The sequence below is a fragment of the Nerophis lumbriciformis genome, linkage group LG12 (genome assembly GCF_033978685.3).
Source record: "Nerophis lumbriciformis linkage group LG12, RoL_Nlum_v2.1, whole genome shotgun sequence".
NCBI lineage: Eukaryota > Metazoa > Chordata > Actinopteri > Syngnathiformes > Syngnathidae > Nerophis > Nerophis lumbriciformis.
Genome location: NC_084559.2, coordinates 12,584,819 through 12,603,145, shown reverse-complemented (window position 1 = coordinate 12,603,145; position 18,327 = coordinate 12,584,819). Strand labels below are relative to the sequence as shown.

Genomic DNA, 18,327 nt, shown 5'->3' with positions numbered 1-18,327 from the left:
TTACTATGGTAATCTAATTAGTTACTATGGTCATCTAATTAGTTACTATGGTCATCTAAGTCACAGCAGCTCAGACGAGGCACCAAGCAGTGTGGGTGGGGAGCGTTTCCACAGAGTGTCAGCCTGAAATGTGGGTGTCAGGGACAGACGCGGAAGAAGATTTTTACAACAAAGTTCTAAAGCTTAGTGAAATATCAGATTGTAAGTTGGGGTTTTTTACCCTTCGCGTTCATATTTCGCTGTGTTTGTCGCTTTTTGCTTGTGTTTCGCTTGATTGTAAAATATGTGGATGGAGAGGGGGTGTGACGTTCATATATTTTCAATATTCAGTGTTTTATCCTTCATAGTTAATATTGTAAATCCCACATTCTTTATTTCCATGTACATTCCGGGTGTCTCATTCAGTAAAAAAAAAAATACTATTCCATTTAGTTTTTTGAGGCGGTCTGTCATAACATTTTTAGCATTCAATCAGACATTATTGTGTGTTTTTGTATTAATGTTCCTAAAAAGTCAGATATACCGGCCACCAGACACACTTGTTTCTCTAAATATTCAGTGTGTTATCATTCATAGCTAATATTGTAAATCCCACATTCTTTATTTTCATGTACATTCTGGGTGTCTCATTCAGTAAAAAAAATAAAAATTCCATTTAGTTTTTTAAGGTGGTCTGTTATAATGTTTTTAACATTCAATCAGACATTATTGTGGAGTTATTGTATTAATGTTCCTAAAAATCAGATATACTGGCCCCCAGACAGACATTTTTCCCTAAATTTGGCCCCCTGAGTCAAAATAATTGCCCAGACCTGTCTTAAGGTGTTTCCAAGGTTTATAGGGTGCTTCCTTAGAGCCAAACTTTTTTGAGAAATCAGACTAACTCAGTGCGTATTCAATGACTTTCAAAGTGCATTCTCAGCTGATTCTTGATTTCTTAGGCGAGCTAAACTGTACCGGTTTGCTTCTGAAAACGATCCACCTGAATGGAAGGAGAGAGGCACAGGTGATGTCAAGCTGCTGAAACACAAAGACAAGGGCACCATCCGCCTCCTGATGAGGAGAGACCGTACATTGAAGCTTTGTGCCAATCATCAGGGTGAGTCTCGTAACCACTGAATCGTTTGATCAGACCGGCCAACATTTCCTTATTTTGTGTACTATGTACGCCTAAATGGGCTCGTATGCGTTAATAATTTACAGCTACTTTTGGGCTTTCAGTTTCGAGTCAAGTTACTGAGCCACACTGGGAGTCACTGCGCATAGCTGGAGTGAAGTTAGGAAGTGCTTACAGCAAATTTGACATTCTGTGGTATAAGCAAAGCTATGCACACACAACGTTATTGAATGCATAATAATAAAGCCTTGTGATTGCTCCAAATATCCTGCCTTCCTTAAGCACACTTGTACACAAAGGCAGTAAGTTCAACACCATCCGCTCATCAAAACTCTTAACACGAGGTTGACTGATGGAGGCCAGTTTATTGATAATTAAAAGGGTGAAACTGTAGGACACAAACATTGTAAATGTAAATGCATGAATTAAATGAACTTAATAATGTCATATCACAGACCACAGATTATCAAGTATTCTATTTGAATTAAATCTAAGTTTAACTTTGTCACACACCACTGTATGTGTTGATATAATTACTAATACCAGTGACAGTGTTTAAATTGTCTTAAGTAACAGTACAACAAAAACGTCCACTAGATAGCGGCAGATGACGACAAATGAAAGTTAGCCGACATGAACAGGTAATGCAATCAGAGATCGTCCAACACAGGGGTGCTCGTTACGTCGATCGCGAGCTACCGGTCGATCTCAAAGGGTGTGTCAGTCGATCACCGGCCAGCCATTAAAAAAATAGTCCTAAAAATGAGTGATCATAAATCTTCACTATGACGTCACTTTCGTCACTTGATTGACATTCACGGCACCCGAGGGTCTTCTGAGATGACGCTGGCTGCTGCCAGCTCATTAAAATTACCGACTGGAAGGCGAGAAACACTTTATTTCAACAGACTCTGGCGCCGTACCTGTCGTCAAAACTCCAAAGACCGACTGCACAGTTGCACAATAAAGCGCTACTTCATACTGCCTGCGCTACCAAAATAAGAGTCTCAGAAAGCTGACGTGCACAAGCTAGCAAGCTACGGAGTTTGCCGACAATGTATTTCTTGTAAAGTGTATACAAAGGAGTACGGAAGCTGGATAAATAAAATGCCAAAAACCAACCACTTTCATGTGGTATTGGACAGAAAGGAGGACTTTTTCTCCTCCATTCGAAAATGCGGACTTTATCAACACTACTGTCTGATTCCAATCAATGCAAGTCATCAGAATCAGGTAATACACCAACTTATATTCTTGTCTTCATGAAAGAAAGGAATCTATATGTGTTAAACATGCTTGTACTATCTTTTAACACTTTTAACTTATTAACAATATTAACTATACGTGTTAAACATGCTTGTATTATCTTTAAACACCTTTAACTTATTAACAATATTAACTATACGTTTTAAACATGTTTGTATTATCTTTAAACACCTTTAACTTATTACCAATATTAACTATAAGTGTTAAACATGCTTGTATTATCTTTAAACACCTTTAACTTAACAATATTAACTATGTGTTAAACATGCTTGTATTATCATTAATCACCTTTAACTTGTTAACAATATTAACTATATGTATTAAACAAACTTGTATTTTCATTAAAGACATTTAATTTATCAACAATATTAACTATATGTGTTAAACATGCTTGTATTATCATTAAACACCTTTAACTTGTTAACAAAAACATATGTTTCATAAATAAGTAAATATAAATTATATATATGAGGTAGATCCCCACGACTTGATCAATTGAAAAGTAGCTCGCCTGCAGAAAAAGTGTGAGCACCCCAGGTCTAACATCATAAAACACACACATTTCACAGCTAAATATGACTCATTGTGTACTACAAACGTTAAATATGGGTACATACCAACGATGCCACGAACAGCATAAGATGTGATAGTTGTTCGCTGAGAAACACGAGGAGTGAAGCGGAGTTGTGCGCACCTGTCTGAAATCTTTCCGGAGTCTAAACACGTGACCTATCTGCGGGTTTCTTAAAGGTACAGCTCACTTAACAGAACCAACTGAAATGACTCGAAAATAAACACACTAAATAAAGTAATCTTAATAACTGAGGCAGAACAAGCGCTTTTAACAGTAATGCAAAGAAAATATGTTAATTGGCTTGTGAAGCTAATTGAAATAAACACCTGTAGCTTTTAGCAGAAATTGCAATGTTTAACAAAAATACACGATGTAATAATGTTCCTAATCTTACATGTCATCTCTTGCAAGTTAATGTTGTTGTGTGTTCTCTTGCAAACAACAGTTGTGCCGATCATGGAGCTGAAGCCCAACGCTGGCAGTGACAGAGCCTGGGTCTGGAACACACTAGCAGATTACGCTGATGAAGCACCAAAACCTGAGCTGCTGGCGATACGCTTTTTAAATGCAGAAAGTGCGTACTGTGGTGGAGGATGATGCTTTTTCTAGTCTTATGTTTTGTAGCAACCCTCAAGTTTTTGTCCACTTGTCAATGCTATTTAACTATTTTTTTTTAGAAGATGTATTTACCATTAAATTGCTCTTTCTGCAGATGCTCAGAAGTTCAAAATGAAGTTTGACGAGTGCAAGGCAGAGGTCAAAAAAAATCTTGAAGGATCAGGTTTGTGTTTAAAGTCTCCTTAATTTAGTAAACATACACACCTTAGATCAGCGGTTCCCTAACTTTTGTCGTGTGCCCCCTTTGGCACATAAAATGTCTTCCACAATAGCTCAATTTATGCAGAAATCCCAAAGTGCAAGTGTGTGTATACAACAAATACTGTGACAATAATCTGACATTATCATGGTTTGCAGGCAAAACAGACAGAATGGCAAAATCTAGTTGAAGGAAGTAAACTTCAGCATAAATATAAAGACTCAGTGGTCAACATTTTAGAGTGTTGTGTTACTGGTAGTTATTGGTTATGTATAAGATTTCAGCATTTTATCTCTAATGTTCTATTTTTGCTGGGGGGTTTTCATTTAATTTTCTTTCTAAAATGTGCTAAGGGGTAAAAACAAAATAGATCAAGGGACCAAATGGCCCCTGCATTAAGCTTTGGTTACCTCTGCTTTTACAGATCTTTCTCATTCTTTCCCAATCCAAGTCTATGAGCATGAGCTGATGAAGTCTACTCGGATGAGAGACGAATCGTCTTCTAAGACGAACCAAACAGTCTAGTTGCGATCGATTGAATGCCCTGAGATCTTTCTCAGGGTTGCATGTGTAACTTATCAACTGCGAGCAATCAAAACTTTATTTAGCTTGTTGGCGGGACCTGCCAGCCATTCTCTTCCCCACGGCGTGGCGTCACTCACTTAATATTGGAGCTGGAACTAATCATTTTGAAACAATGATCTCTTTAAAAGTACATACCTGCCAACTACTCCGGTTTTCCCGTAATTAGTACGGTTTTCATCAACCTATTCCGGGTTACGGTTGCAGTGATAAAAAATACGGTTTTTCATTAATTAAATTTTTTTTTTTTTTTTAAAGTTTTGTTCACGAAATCGCGTAACAACAATGACAATCGACACTGCTTCCCGTAACTTCCTATCGAGCCATTCCGAATGCCATGCGCGAGGCTATTTATAGCACCGCTGCCAAGCACGAGGCACCCGTTGCCATTGTTTCCAAACGAGCAAACGATCATGGAATCAGCCGGAGAAAAATCGCAAACGAGTCTTAAACCGAAAAGAAAACTGCAGTCATTCCGTGAAGAATATTCAAAAGCCTATCCGGGAATAATTATCCGTTCCAAAAAGGGTGAAAACTACGCGAATTGCACCTTGTGCAGACAAGATTTTTCAATCGGACACGGAGGAATTAGCGATGTAAAAGACCACGTTGGGACAAAAAACCACAAGTCTAATGCTGTTGCTAGCGATACAAGTGGAAAACTTTTAACGTTTTTCGTCGCCCAAACAGATTCTTTGGATGTGATAAATGCCGAAGTTTTATTTACGGAGGCAATAATTGAGCATGGACTTCCAATCTGATAGAATACATTTGGATTTTAGCCACAAAAAGGTAATGACACCAATGCTATCTATTGGAATTGTTTAGTACTGTTATAATGTTAAAAGTGTTTATACTATTTATGCTTTCAAGTCCAAGTTGAAGAAATCTGGTTAAATGTTGACAGCATAACTACCAAAATACAGAAGTATGTCCTTAATATTTTTGCAGTGCTATTTCTGTTGAAAAGTTAAAATGATTACATTAGAGATGTGATGTGCCACTTTTCAAGTGTCTGATGGCTTAAATTAATTTTCATTAATTTTTCATTTTTTGAATTCTTTTGAAAGGCTTACAAAAAAACTACATTTGAATTGTAATTCCATGCTATTGACAGGACTATTAATTTTAATGAAGTTAGCTTACCATGTTTACAGTATGATAATTGTGATAGAAATGTGAATTTTAGGCACAGAATATTTTTTACAATTGAACAAGGCAGTAGATTATACAAGCTTGGACAGAAAGTTAATAATGACACCAATTTTTTTTTGATGGAATTGTTTAGTACTGTTTTACCATTTATTTACTGTAAAAAGTGTTTATACTTTCAATTAACAAATTGAAGTCTTGTGAAAGGTTGACAGGATAACTGGCATTAACTGTCAAAATAATTTCAAACTATTGAAGTTAGCTTACAGAATAAACATGTCAATCAACCCATATGATTTTTGCTGTAATATTTTTGTTTTGAAAAGTCACTGTGACTGATAGAAAAGTGATGGTTTTAGCAACATTTTAACCTGTCTGAATGCTAATAATCATTTTGCGTCGGGGGGCGAAGCCTGAACCCCCCACCAGGACTTTGTCCTGGACCTACCGGGGCCTGCGGCCCCTGGACCCTGGCTACTAGGTTTTTCTGATTTCAAAAGTTGGCAGGTATGACACTGGTTTACTGCATGCTCTGCAAACACTTAAGTGGGACATGCATCTCTAAAAAAAAAGGCTGTGATAGGTTGGCTGTAGCTGACCTCTGCAAACGATGTTAACATTTGCAATACAAATATAACTGTAATACATCAACTTGTTCCAGCTGCAATAACACTCCCCATTACTGTGGCTTTTCACAGAGTTGACGTCACAACACTTGCTCAAACCTAACAAAGATCTAGAAGCAGGGGCGTCCAAAGTGCAGCCTGTGGCTGATTTTTTTTTTTAATCGACCTTCGACACATTGTAGTAATGAAATCAGACAAAAAAACTTTAAAAATGGGAGGAGACAAGAAAAAGTTGGGATGTTATTAAAAACTAACACCACCAATCTTTGTCTTAAAAATATAACTTTTTTCGCCTTTTTAATAAACCTTGAAAGGTATGGCAGGATGAGTGTGTGTTCCTAAAAGTTCATGTGGGCATCAAGAAGGTTTTTAGGTTATGAAAGTTTTTTTGTGAGCATCGAGATGTTTTCGGTTTAGTTTGTGGTTGACTTGTGTTGACGTTTTGACCTGATTTCACCGCAGGAAACGCTGACAGTGCAAACAAAGTTGCAGAGAAGCTAGAGGAGCTCTCAGTAAAGGACAAGAAGACATCAAAAGACAAGCAAGAAGTTGAAAAGGAGACGGAGAAGAAAGTTGAAAAGGAGAAGAAAGTTGAAAAGGAGAAGAAAGAAAATGAGACAAAGGAGGTGAAGGCTGAGGAAAAAATTGAGATATAAGAACTTTCTTTTTCGGCCTTCAATTTATCCGTTTTTTTTCCTCTTTTTCTACAATAGACTCTAAACGAACTGAATTTGGACACTTGACATTTAGTTTTTTTAATTTGCTTTGCCTCACAAGTCCTTGATACCACTCGAAGAAACCAAGACAAACCGTGCAAGCCCCCGTCCCCTAACACACCTCAAAGTTACTTCTGACAAACTGTGGCCAGGCTTGTGATGATAATTCCCACATTGGGCTCTTTGGTTTTTGTTCTGAAGCAGAGTTTTTTTTGTAGGGGAGAGGAAAATGTAGCCTGCTGGATAGCAGCACAGGGTCAGGGACCAGACATCATGGAAGAACATGTCGCTGTCATATCCCATGATGCATCGCAACGGGCCTTGTCCATGCTTCCACTGCTCACACCTCCACGTGTGTCTAAGTATTGTAATCAGCAGGGTGGCCAGCGAGGGTCGTCAGATGCATTTGGCTTCATCTTTTGTTTCCAATCAGCGCCACTCCAACCTCAAATCCTCAACAGGAATTTGTTAGCTAACATTCCCTGCCGATGATCTCAACAAATTAGTCAACTTTGCCCCCTAAAGTGCATCTGTAAATACTTGTACATCGATAAAATGTTGCTTCTCATTTGCACTCGTCCCCTCCACCTTCCAATAAAACACTGTCAACCACCTTTGTAGCCATTAAAGCTTCTTCCAGTACAGGGGTGGGCAATTAATTTTAACCGGGGGCCGCATGAGCAACCTGAGCACTGCTGGAGGGCCACACCGACAATATTTCAATTCAATTTTGCTCAAATTATTTTTTAATATACCGTAAGATAAATAATAATAATTACATTTAACCTAACTTAACTTTATACAAAAGCAGATTGCTTTTAATGGTTTTATTATTAACACTGTCTTACACAACACTTCCTGATGTATAATACAAAGCAAAAATGTCAATTTCTGTCACTTTACCCTGCATCCTCATTAAAAGTCCAACATTTTTCCCCGTCAGATTTGGACAACCATATGTTGTCACACCTGCCAGCTTGTCCCATTTCAATCAATCAATCAATCAATGTTTATTTATATAGCCCTAAATCATAAGTGTCTCAAAGGGCTGCACAAGCCACAACGACATCCTCGGTACAAAGCCCACATAAGGGCAAGGAAAAACTCACCCCAGTGGGACGTCGATGTGAATGACTATGAGAAACCTTGGAGAGGACCGCATATGTGGGTAACCCCCCCCCCCCCCCCCCCCCCCCCCTCTAGGGGAGACCGAAAGCTGTCGAGTGGGTCTGACATAATATTGTGAGAGTCCAGTCCATAGTGGATCCAACATAATAGTAAGAGTCCAGTCCATAGTGGGGCCAGCAGGACACCATCCCGAGCGGAGACGGGTCAGCAGCGCAGAGATGTTCCCAGCCGATGCACAGGCGAGTGGTCCACCCCGGGTCCCGACTCTGGACAGCCAGCACTTCATCCATGGCCACCGGACCTGTGCCCCCCCTTCCACAAGGAAAAGGGGAGCAGAGGAGAAAAGAAAAGAAACGGCAGATCAACTGGTCTAACAGGGGGGCTATTTAAAGGCTAGAGTATACAAATGAGTTTTAAGAAGGGACTTAAATGTTTCTACTGAGGTAGCATCTCTAATTGTTACCGGGAGGGCATTCCATAGTACTGGAGCCCGAATAGAAAACGCTCTATAGCCCGCAGACTTTTTTTGGGCTCTGGGAATCACTAATAAGCCGGAGTTCTTTGAACGCAGATTTCTTGCCGGGACATATGGTACAATACAATCGACAAGATAGGATGGAGCTAGACCGTGTAGTATTTTATACGTAAGTAGTAAAACCTTAAAGTCACATCTTAAGTGCACAGGAAGCCAGTGCAGGTGAGCCAGTATAGGCGTAATATGATCAAACTTTCTTGTTCTTGTCAAAAGTCTAGCAGCCGCATTTTGTACCAATTGTAGTCTTTTAATGCTAGACATAGGGAGACCCGAAAATAATACGTTACAGGAGACGAGACATAACGAACGCATGAATAATGATCTCAGCGTCGCTAGTGGATAAAATAGAACGAATTTTAGCGATATTACGGAGATGAAAGAAGGCCGTTTTAGTAACACTCTTAATGTGTGACTCAAAGGAGAGAGTTGGGTCGAAAATAATACCCAGATTCTTTACTGATTCGCCTTGTGTAATTGTTTGGTTGTCAAATGTTAAGGTGGTATTATTAAATAAATGTCGGTGTTTAGCAGGACCGATAATCAGCATTTCCGTTTTCTTGGCGTTGAGTTGCAAGAAGTTAGCGGACATCCATTGTTTAATTTCATTAAGACACGCCTCCAGCTGACTACAATCCGGCGTGTTGGTCAGCTTTAGGGGCATGTAGAGTTGGGTGTCATCAGCAAAACAATGAAAGCTAACACCGTATTTGCGTATGATGTCGCCTAGCGGCAGCATGTAAATACTAAAGAGTGCAGGGCCAAGAACCGAACCCTGAGGAACTCCGCACGTTACCTTAACATAGTCCGAGGTCACATTATTATGGGAGACGCATTGCATCCTGTCAGTAAGATAAGAGTTAAACCACGACAAAGCTAAGTCTGACATACCAATACGTGTTTTGATACGCTCTAATAAAATATTAGGATTGACGGTATCGAAAGCATTTCAGTCCTAACATGTCCAAACACGAATTTACCTATGTGAACAAGTCATTACCTGTGGTTGTCTCTTTAATTGACTGCATGGCTGCCAGCTCCTCCGTGAATTGAAAGTCTGCAGTTATCCCACGTAAGAAGATGAGCAGCTGGGCGATGTTACGTGCATCACAGCTCTCATCCAAAGCCAGCAAAAAACAGTCAAAGTCGGCCGTTCTGTTCTTCAGCTGAAGCTCCAAGTTTCCAGCGATGGTCTCAACCCGCCTCGTTACAGTGCGTCGGGAGAGTGACACGTTCTCAAATGCGCCCCTCTTCTCCGGGCATAGCGCAACAGAGTCTAATAAGCACTCCTTAATAAACTCTCCGTCAGAAAACGCCTTACTTTTTCTGGTATTTTTGTGAGAAATGACGAAACTTGTCCTGATGGCTGCATCTCTGGGGGTGTGAAATTTGGCAAAAAGTCCTTGTTGGGTTTTCAGTTTTACCATCAATGCATCAGCCTCCCTTGCGCGCTCTTCATCAGACAGATTCCGGTATTTTTCCTCGTGCTTCGTCACGTAGTGGCGATTCTAATGATATTCTTTAAACACAGCAACCTGTGTACCACAAATTAAGCACACGGCTTTACCTTTAATTTCTGTAAAAAAAATACTTGGCAGTCCATGTCTTGTTGAAAACACGGCATTCGTCATCAACTTTTCTCTTTTTAGCGTCTCGGGGGTAACCGAGCATCACTTGTCGCTGTGCACCTTCACTCACAGGTTACACACGGACATACGCCAATAAATAACACTTTTCAAAATAAAAGCAGCACAGTTGTATTGCACGCACGACATAGATCCATCCATCCATCCATCTTCTTCCGCTTATCCGAGGTCGGGTCGCGGGGGCAGCAGCCTAAGCAGGGAAGCCCAGACTTCCCTCTCCCCAGCCACTTCGTCCAGCTCTTCCTGTGGGACCCCGAGGCGTTCCCAGGCCAGCCGGGAGACATAGTCTTCCCAACGTGTCCTGGGTCTTCCCCGCGGCCTCCTACCGGTCGGACGTGCCCTAAACACCTCCTTAGGGAGGCGTTCGGGTGGCATCCTGACCAGATGCCCGAACCACCTCATCTGGCTCCTCTCCATGTGGAGGAGCAGCGGCTTTACTTTGAGCTCCCCCCGGATGGCAGAGCTTCTCACCCTATCTCTAAGGGAGAGCCCCGCCACCCGGCGGAGGAAACTCATTTCGGCCGCTTGTACCCGTGATCTTGTCCTTTCGGTCATAACCCAAAGCTCATGACCATAGGTGAGGATGGGAACGTAGATCGACCGGTAAATTGAGATCTTTGCCTTCCGGCTCAGCTCCTTCTTCACCACAACGGATCGATACAGGGAGCGGACTGCCACAATCAGACAGTCCGATACCCCGTACTCTCTGAGCACTCCCCACAGGACTTCCCAGGGGACACGGTCGAATGCCTTCTCCAAGTCCACAAAACACATGTAGACTGGTTGGGCAAACTCCCATGCACCCTCAAGGACCCTGCCGAGAGTATACAGGTAAAAGCCAGTAAATTAGAATATTTTGAAAAACTTGATTTATTTCAGTAATTGCATTCAAAGGGTGTAACTTGTACATTATATTTATTCATTGCTTTAAAACTTGCTGGTAGACGGCTGCGTTGACCCTGGATCTCAGGAAACAGAGTGGACCGACACCAGCAGATGACATGGCACCCCAAACCATCCCTGATGGTGGAAACTTTACACTAGACTTCAGGCAACGTGGATCCTGTGCCTCTCCTGTCTTCCTCCAGACTCTGGGACCTCGATTTCCAAAGGAAATGCAAAATTTGCATGGTTGGGTGATGGTTTGGGGTGCCATGTCATCTGCTGGTGTCGGTCCACTCTGTTTCCTGAGATCCAGGGTCAACGCAGCCGTCTACCAGCAAGTTTTAGAGCACTTCATGCTTCCTGCTGCTGACCTGCTCTATGGAGATGGAGATTTCAAGTTCCAACAGGACTTGGCGCCTGCACACAGCGCAAAATCTACCCGTGCCTGGTTTACGGACCATGGTATTTCTGTTCTAAATTGGCCCGCCAACTCCCCTGACCTTAGCCCCATAGAAAATCTGTGGGGTATTGTGAAAAGGAAGATGCAGAATGCCAGACCCAAAAACGCAGAAGAGTTGAGGGCCACTATCAGAGCAACCTGGGCTCTCATAACACCTGAGCAGTGCCAGAAACTCATCGACTCCATGCCACGCCGCATTAACGCAGTAATTGAGGCAAAAGGAGCTCCAACCAAGTATTGAGTATTGTACATGCTCATATTTTTCATTTTCATACTTTTCAGTTGGCCAACATTTCTAAAAATCCCTTTTTTGTATTAGCCTTAAGTAATATTCTAATTTTGTGACACACGGAATTTTGGATTTTCATTTGTTGCCACTTCAAATCATCAAAATTAAATGAAATAAACATTTGAATGCATCAGTCTGTGTGCAATGAATAAATATAATGTACAAGTTACACCTTTTGAATGCAATTACTGAAATAAATCAAGTTTTTCAAAATATTCTAATTTACTGGCTTTTACCTGTAGAGCTGGTCCACAGTTCCACGACCAGGACGAAAACCACACTGTTCCTCCTGAATCCGAGGTTCGACTATCCGGCGTAGCTTCCTCTCCAGTACACCTGAATAGACCTTACCGGGAAGGCTGAGGAGTGTGATCCCACGATAGTTAGAACACACCCTCCGGTTCCCCTTCTTAAAGAGAGGAACCACCACCCCCGGTCTGCCAATCCAGTGGTACCGCCCCCCGATGTCCACGCGATGCTGCAGAGTCTTGTCAACCAAGACAGCCCCACAGCATCCAGAGCCTTAAGGAACTCCGGGCGGATCTCATCTACCCCCGGGGCCTTGCCACCGAGGAGCTTTTTAACTACCTCAGCAACCTCAGCCCCAGAAATAGGAGAGCCCACCACAGACTCCCCAGGCACTGCTTCCTCATAGGAAGACGTGTTGGTGGGATTGAGGAGGTCTTCGAAGTATTCCCTCCACCGATCCACAACATCCGCAGTCGAGGTCAGTAGAAAATGTATTTTGTCATTTGTGATTGCCGCTGTTCACATTCACTCACAATCGCGCACTCGCATACATCCACAGGGACGCACAAAGGGCCGGATGTGGCCCGCGGGCCGCCGGAATGCCCAGGTCTGGTCCAGTACGTCACTATTTGAATTCCTTGCTGTTGCCTGGAGAGAGAAGACATTCAAAAGGCTACTTTCCATCAACAATTTGCTCAAAGTAAACTTTTATTTATTTTGCCCAGGTTTCAGGGAAATATTTCGTCACAAAAATAGCACATTTATACAATAGTCTTAATACAATTAAGTCAAATGTCTAAAGATCATAGCTAACAAAACTTGAGGAATGACAACTTGTCTGCTTCAACTTGTGTTAGGACTTTTAACACATTGCACACCACAAACATTTACTGTTTTACTCTTATTGCGCACCTTCTTTCCTCAACGATGAAAGCAATAACATGTTTCTTCCATTGTCTTCACGTAGAGAACATCCTAACATCTCATGTATCGACTACTTGAAGGCAACAACGGCTGAGTCTTAAGTCATGTCAGGTATATTTTTGTCAAATTCAGTTAAGAATTTCATATTTTTGAACAGCAGGTGTGTTTGATACTCTTGTACAATTGCTTTATGCCCATTATTTGGTGCTGAAAGTGTTGAGCTGAATACATACACTATATTGCCAAAAGTATTTGGCCACCCATCCAAATGATGATGTCCTAATCACTTGGCCCGGCCACAGGTGTATGAAATCAAGCACTTAGGCATGGAGACGGTTTCTACAAACATTTGTGAAAGAATGGGCCGCTCTCAGTGATTTCCAGCGTGGAACTGTCATAGGATGCCACCTGTGCAACAAATCCAATCGTAGTGATGGGTTGATGAGGCGTCATGAAGCGTTTCGACACATTGCAAAACTGTATTGATACTGTGTCACTAAATACTAGTGATGGGTCCGGCAACACCGATGCATCGGCGCATGCGTCGAGCTCATAGAGCAAAACCCTGTGTCGGTGCGCGTACCGCTTTTAGAAAGTCACGTGACCGATCATGAGCTGTTTTGGTCACGTGACCGATACGCCAACTGTGTCGCCTCCTCTGTGCCCTGTGAGCGGGTCTTTTCTACAGCCGGAGAAATAATAACTAAGAAGAGAAATCGTCTAAAATGTAATACGTCGGAAAAACTTTTTTTTAATTTTTTTTTTTATAAAAATGTGTAAAAAATAAAATTAAAAAAATTCCCAGTCCACAATCATCCACAACACGTTCTCTTAGATTTCCATGTTATGATACATGTTCACATTATTTATTGACTGTATCTAAAAAAGATAAAAATATATTTTTATTTAAATGAAGATATGAAATAATCCTAAATGAAATACGATGACTTGGTTTATATTATTGTATATACTAGGGCAGGGGTCACCAACGCGGTGCCCGCGGTCACCAGGTAGCCCGTAAGGACCAGATCAGTCGCCCGCTGGCCTGTTCTAAAAATAGCTCAAAGAGCAGCACTTACCAGTGAGCTGCCTCTATTTTTTTTAAATTTTATTCATTTACTAGCAAGCTGGTCTCGCTTTGATCGACATTTTTAATTCTAAAAGAGACAAAACTCAAATAGAATTTGAAAATCCAAGAAAATATTTTAAAGACTTGGTCTTCACTTGGAATAAGCGGTAGAAAATGGATGGATGGATGGGTCTTCACTTGTTTAAATAAATTCATTTATTTTTTACTTTGCTTCTTATTACTTTTAGAAATACAATTTTAGAGAAAAAATACAACCTTAAAAATGATTTTAGGATTTTTAAACAAATATACCTTTTTACCTTTTAATTATTTTTTTTAATTGTAAAGAATAATAGTTTTATTTTATTATTTATTTATTATTATTTATTATTATTTATTATTTATTATTATTTTTATTTTATTTTATTTATTTTATTTTAGCTTCTGTTTTTTCGACAAAGAATATTTGTGAAATATTTCTTCAAACTTACTATGATTAAAATTCAAAAAAATTATTCTGGCAAATCTAGAAAATCTGTAGAATCAAATTTAAATCTTATTTCAAAGTATTTTGAATTTCTTTTAAAATTTTTGTTCTGGAAAATCTAGAAGAAATACTGATTTGTCTTTGTTAGAAATATAGCTTGGTCCAATTTGTTAAATATTCTAACAAAGTGCAGATTGGATTTTAACCAATTTAAAACATGTCATCAAAATTCTAAAATGTATCTTAATCAGGAAAAATTACTAATGATGTTCCATAAATTCTTTTTTTAATTTTTTCAAAAAGATTCAAATAAGCTAGTTTTTCTCTTCTTTTTGTCGGTTGAATTTTGAATTATAAAGAGTCGAAATTGAAGAAAAACTGTTTCAAAATTTTATTTTAATTTTTTTCGTGTTTTCTCCTCTTTTAAACCGTTCAATTAAGTAGTTTTTTTCATCATTTATTCTCTACAAAAAACCTTCCGTAAAAGGGAAAAAAAATGTACGACGGAATGACAGACAGAAATACCCATTTTTTTATATATATATACATTTATTTATTTAGCTATTCTTGTTTAAATCACACTTACGTGTAACTTACAAATGACAATATATTTATTTATTTAAGTGTGTATCAAACTGGTAGCCCTTCGCATTAATCAGTACCCAAGAAGTAGTTTTTGGTTTCAAAAAGGTTGGTGACCCCTGTACTAGGGCATCAAATCAGTGTCAGTTGAGTCGGTCCATAGGTTGCCTGTAGGGATTTTTAATGTCCAGCAGATGTCAGTATTTAGTGACACAGTATCGACACAGTATCAATACAGTTTTGCAATGTGTCGAAACGCTTCATGACGCCTCATCAACCCATCACTACTAAATACTGACATCTGCTGGACATTAAAAATCCCTACAGGCAACCTATGGACCGACTCAACTGACACTGATTTGATGCCCTAGTACAGGGGTCACCAACCTTTTTGAAACCAAAAACTACTTCTTGGGTACTGATTAATGCGAAGGGCTACCAGTTTGATAAACACTTAAATAAATAAATATATTGTCATTTGTAAGTTACACGTAAGTGTGATTTAAACAAGAATAGCTAAATAAATAAATTTATATATATATAAAAAAATGGGTATTTCTGTCTGTCATTCCGTCGTACATTTTTTTTCCCTTTTACGGAAGGTTTTTTGTAGAGAATAAATGATGAAAAAAACACTTAATTGAACGGTTTAAAAGAGGAGAAAACAAGAAAAAATGTAAAATAAAATTTTGAAACATAGTTTATCTTCAATTTCGACTCTTTATAATTCAAAATTCAACCGACAAAAAGAAGAGAAAAACGAGCTAATTTGAATCTTTTTGAAAAAATTAAAAAAAAGAATTTGTGGAACATCATTAGTAATTTTTCCTGATTAAGATACATTTTAGAATTTTGATGACATGTTTTGAATTGGTTAAAATCCAATCTGCCCTTTGTTAGAATATTTAACAAATTGGACCAAGCTATATTTCTAACAAGGACAAATCAGTATTTCTTCTAGATTTTCCAGAACAAAAATGTTAAAAGAAATTCAAAATACTTTGAAATAAGATTTAAATTTGATTCTACAGATTTTCTAGATTTGCCAGAATATTTTTTTTGAATTTTAATCATAGTAAGTTTGAAGAAATATTTCACAAATATTCTTCGTCGAAAAAACAGAAGCTAAAATATTTATTATTCTTTACAATAAAAAATAAATAAATTTACTTGAACATTGACTTAAATTGTCAGGAAAGAAGAGGAAGAAATTTAAAAGGTAAAAAGGTATATTTGTTTAAAAATCCTAAAATCATTTTTAAGGTTGTATTTTTTCCTCTAAAATTGTATTTCTAAAAGTAATAAGAAGCAAAGTAAAAAATAAATGAATTTATTCAAACAAGTGAAGACCCATCCATCCATCCATTTTCTACCGCTTATTCCAAGTGAAGACCAAGTCTTTAAAATATTTTCTTGGGTTTTCAAATTCTATTTGAGTTTTGTCTCTTTTAGAATTAAAAATGTCGAGCAAAGCGAGACCAGCTTGCTAGTAAATAAATACAATTTAAAAAAAATAGAGACTGCTCACTGGTAAGTGCTGCTCTTTGAGCTATTTTTAGAACAGGCCAGCGGGCGACTGATCTGGTCCTTACGGGCTACCTGGTGACCGCGGGCACCGCGTTGGTGACCCCTGCCCTAGTATATACAATAATATAAACCAAGTCATTGTATTTCATTTAGGATTATTTCATATCTTCATTTAAATAAAAATATATATTTATCTTTTTTAGATACAGTCAATAAATAATGTGAACATGTATCATAACATGGAAATCTAAGAGAACGTGTTGTGGATGATTGTGGACTGGGTATTTTTTTAATTTTATTTTTTACACATTTTTATAAAAATAAAAAATAAAAAAAAAGTTTTTCCGACGTATTACATTTTAGACGATTTCTCTTCTTAGTTATTATTTCTCCGGTTGTAGAAAAGACCCGCTCACAGGGCACAGAGGAGGCGACACAGTTGGCGTATCGGTCACGTGACCAAAACAGCTCATGATCGGTCACGTGACTTTCTAAAAGCGGTACGCGCACCGACACAGGGTTTCGCTCTATGAGCTCGACGCATGCGCCGATGCATCGGTGTTGCCGAACCCATCACTATCCAATCGTGAAATATCCTTGCTCTTAAATATTCCAAAGTCAACTGTCGGCTTTATTATAAGAAAAGTGAAGAGTTTGGGAACAACAGCAACTCAAGCCACCAAGTGGTAGGCCACGTAAACTGACAGAGAGGGGGTCAGCGGACGCTGAAGCGCATAGTGCAAAGACTTTCTGCACAGTCAGTTGCTACAGAGCTCCAAACTTCATGTGACCTTCTAATTAGCCCACGTGCAGTACGCAGAGAGCTCCATGGAATGGGTTTCCATGGCTGAGCAGCTGTGTCTAAGCCATACATCACCGAGTCCAATGCAAAGCGTGGGATGCAGTGGTGTAAAGCACGTCGCCACTGGACTCTAGAGCAGTGGAGACGCCTTCTCTGGACTGATGAATCACACTTTTCCATCTGGCAATCTGATGGACCAGTCTGGGTTTGGAGGTTGCCAGGAGAACGCGACATTTCGGACTGCATTGTGCCGAGTGTGAAATTTGGTGGAGGAGGAATTATGGTGTGGGGTTGTTTTTCAGTGAAAGGAACTTAGAATGCGCCAGGATACCAAAACATTTTGCACAATTCCATGCTCCCAACCTTGTTGGAACAGTTTGGCCCCTTCCTCTTCCAACATGATTGTGCACAAAGCAAGGACCGTAAAGACATGGATGACAGAATCTGGTGTGGATGAACTTGACTGGCCTGCACAGAGTCCTGACCTGAACCCGATAGAACACCTTTGGGATGATTTAGAACGGAGACTTAAGAGCCAGGCCTTCTCCACCAACATCAGTGTGTGACCTCACCAATGCAGCTTTTGGAAGAATGCTCGAAAATTCCTATAAACACACTCCGCAACCTTGTGGACAGCCTTTCCGGAAGAGTTGAAGCTGTAATAGCTGCAAAAGGTGGACCCACATCATATTGAACCCTATGGGGTTAGGAATGGGGCGGCACCTTAAGTTCATATGTGAGTCAAGGCATTCTTTTGGCAATATACAGGTAAAAGCCAGTAAATTAGAATATTTAGAAAAACTTGATTTATTTCAGTAATTGCATTCAAAAGGTGTAACTTGTACATTATATTTATTCATTGCACACAGACTGATGCATTCAAATGTTTATTTCATT

At 39.5% G+C, this 18,327-nt stretch overlaps 2 protein-coding genes across 2 annotated transcripts in view; one reads left to right on the top strand and one right to left on the bottom strand.

Moving 5' to 3' along the window:
- The window catches only part of LOC133623006 (ran-specific GTPase-activating protein-like), a 16,024-nt gene extending 8,562 nt beyond the window's left edge, over positions 1-7,462 (top strand). Inside the window, exons 3-6 of the mRNA XM_061985892.2 lie at positions 942-1,099; positions 3,403-3,531; positions 3,670-3,738; positions 6,597-7,462. Of these exons, the coding sequence (XP_061841876.2) occupies positions 942-1,099; positions 3,403-3,531; positions 3,670-3,738; positions 6,597-6,790 (550 nt within the window). The 3' untranslated portion in view covers positions 6,791-7,462. The remainder of the gene's footprint in view (positions 1-941; positions 1,100-3,402; positions 3,532-3,669; positions 3,739-6,596) is intronic.
- A 5,067-nt stretch (positions 7,463-12,529) lies between these two features.
- The window catches only part of LOC133623012 (palmitoyltransferase ZDHHC8B-like), a 215,115-nt gene continuing 209,317 nt past the window's right edge, over positions 12,530-18,327 (bottom strand). The window contains exon 13 of the mRNA XM_061985907.2: positions 12,530-12,687. Coding sequence (XP_061841891.2) covers positions 12,565-12,687 — 123 coding nt within the window. The 3' untranslated portion in view covers positions 12,530-12,564. The remainder of the gene's footprint in view (positions 12,688-18,327) is intronic.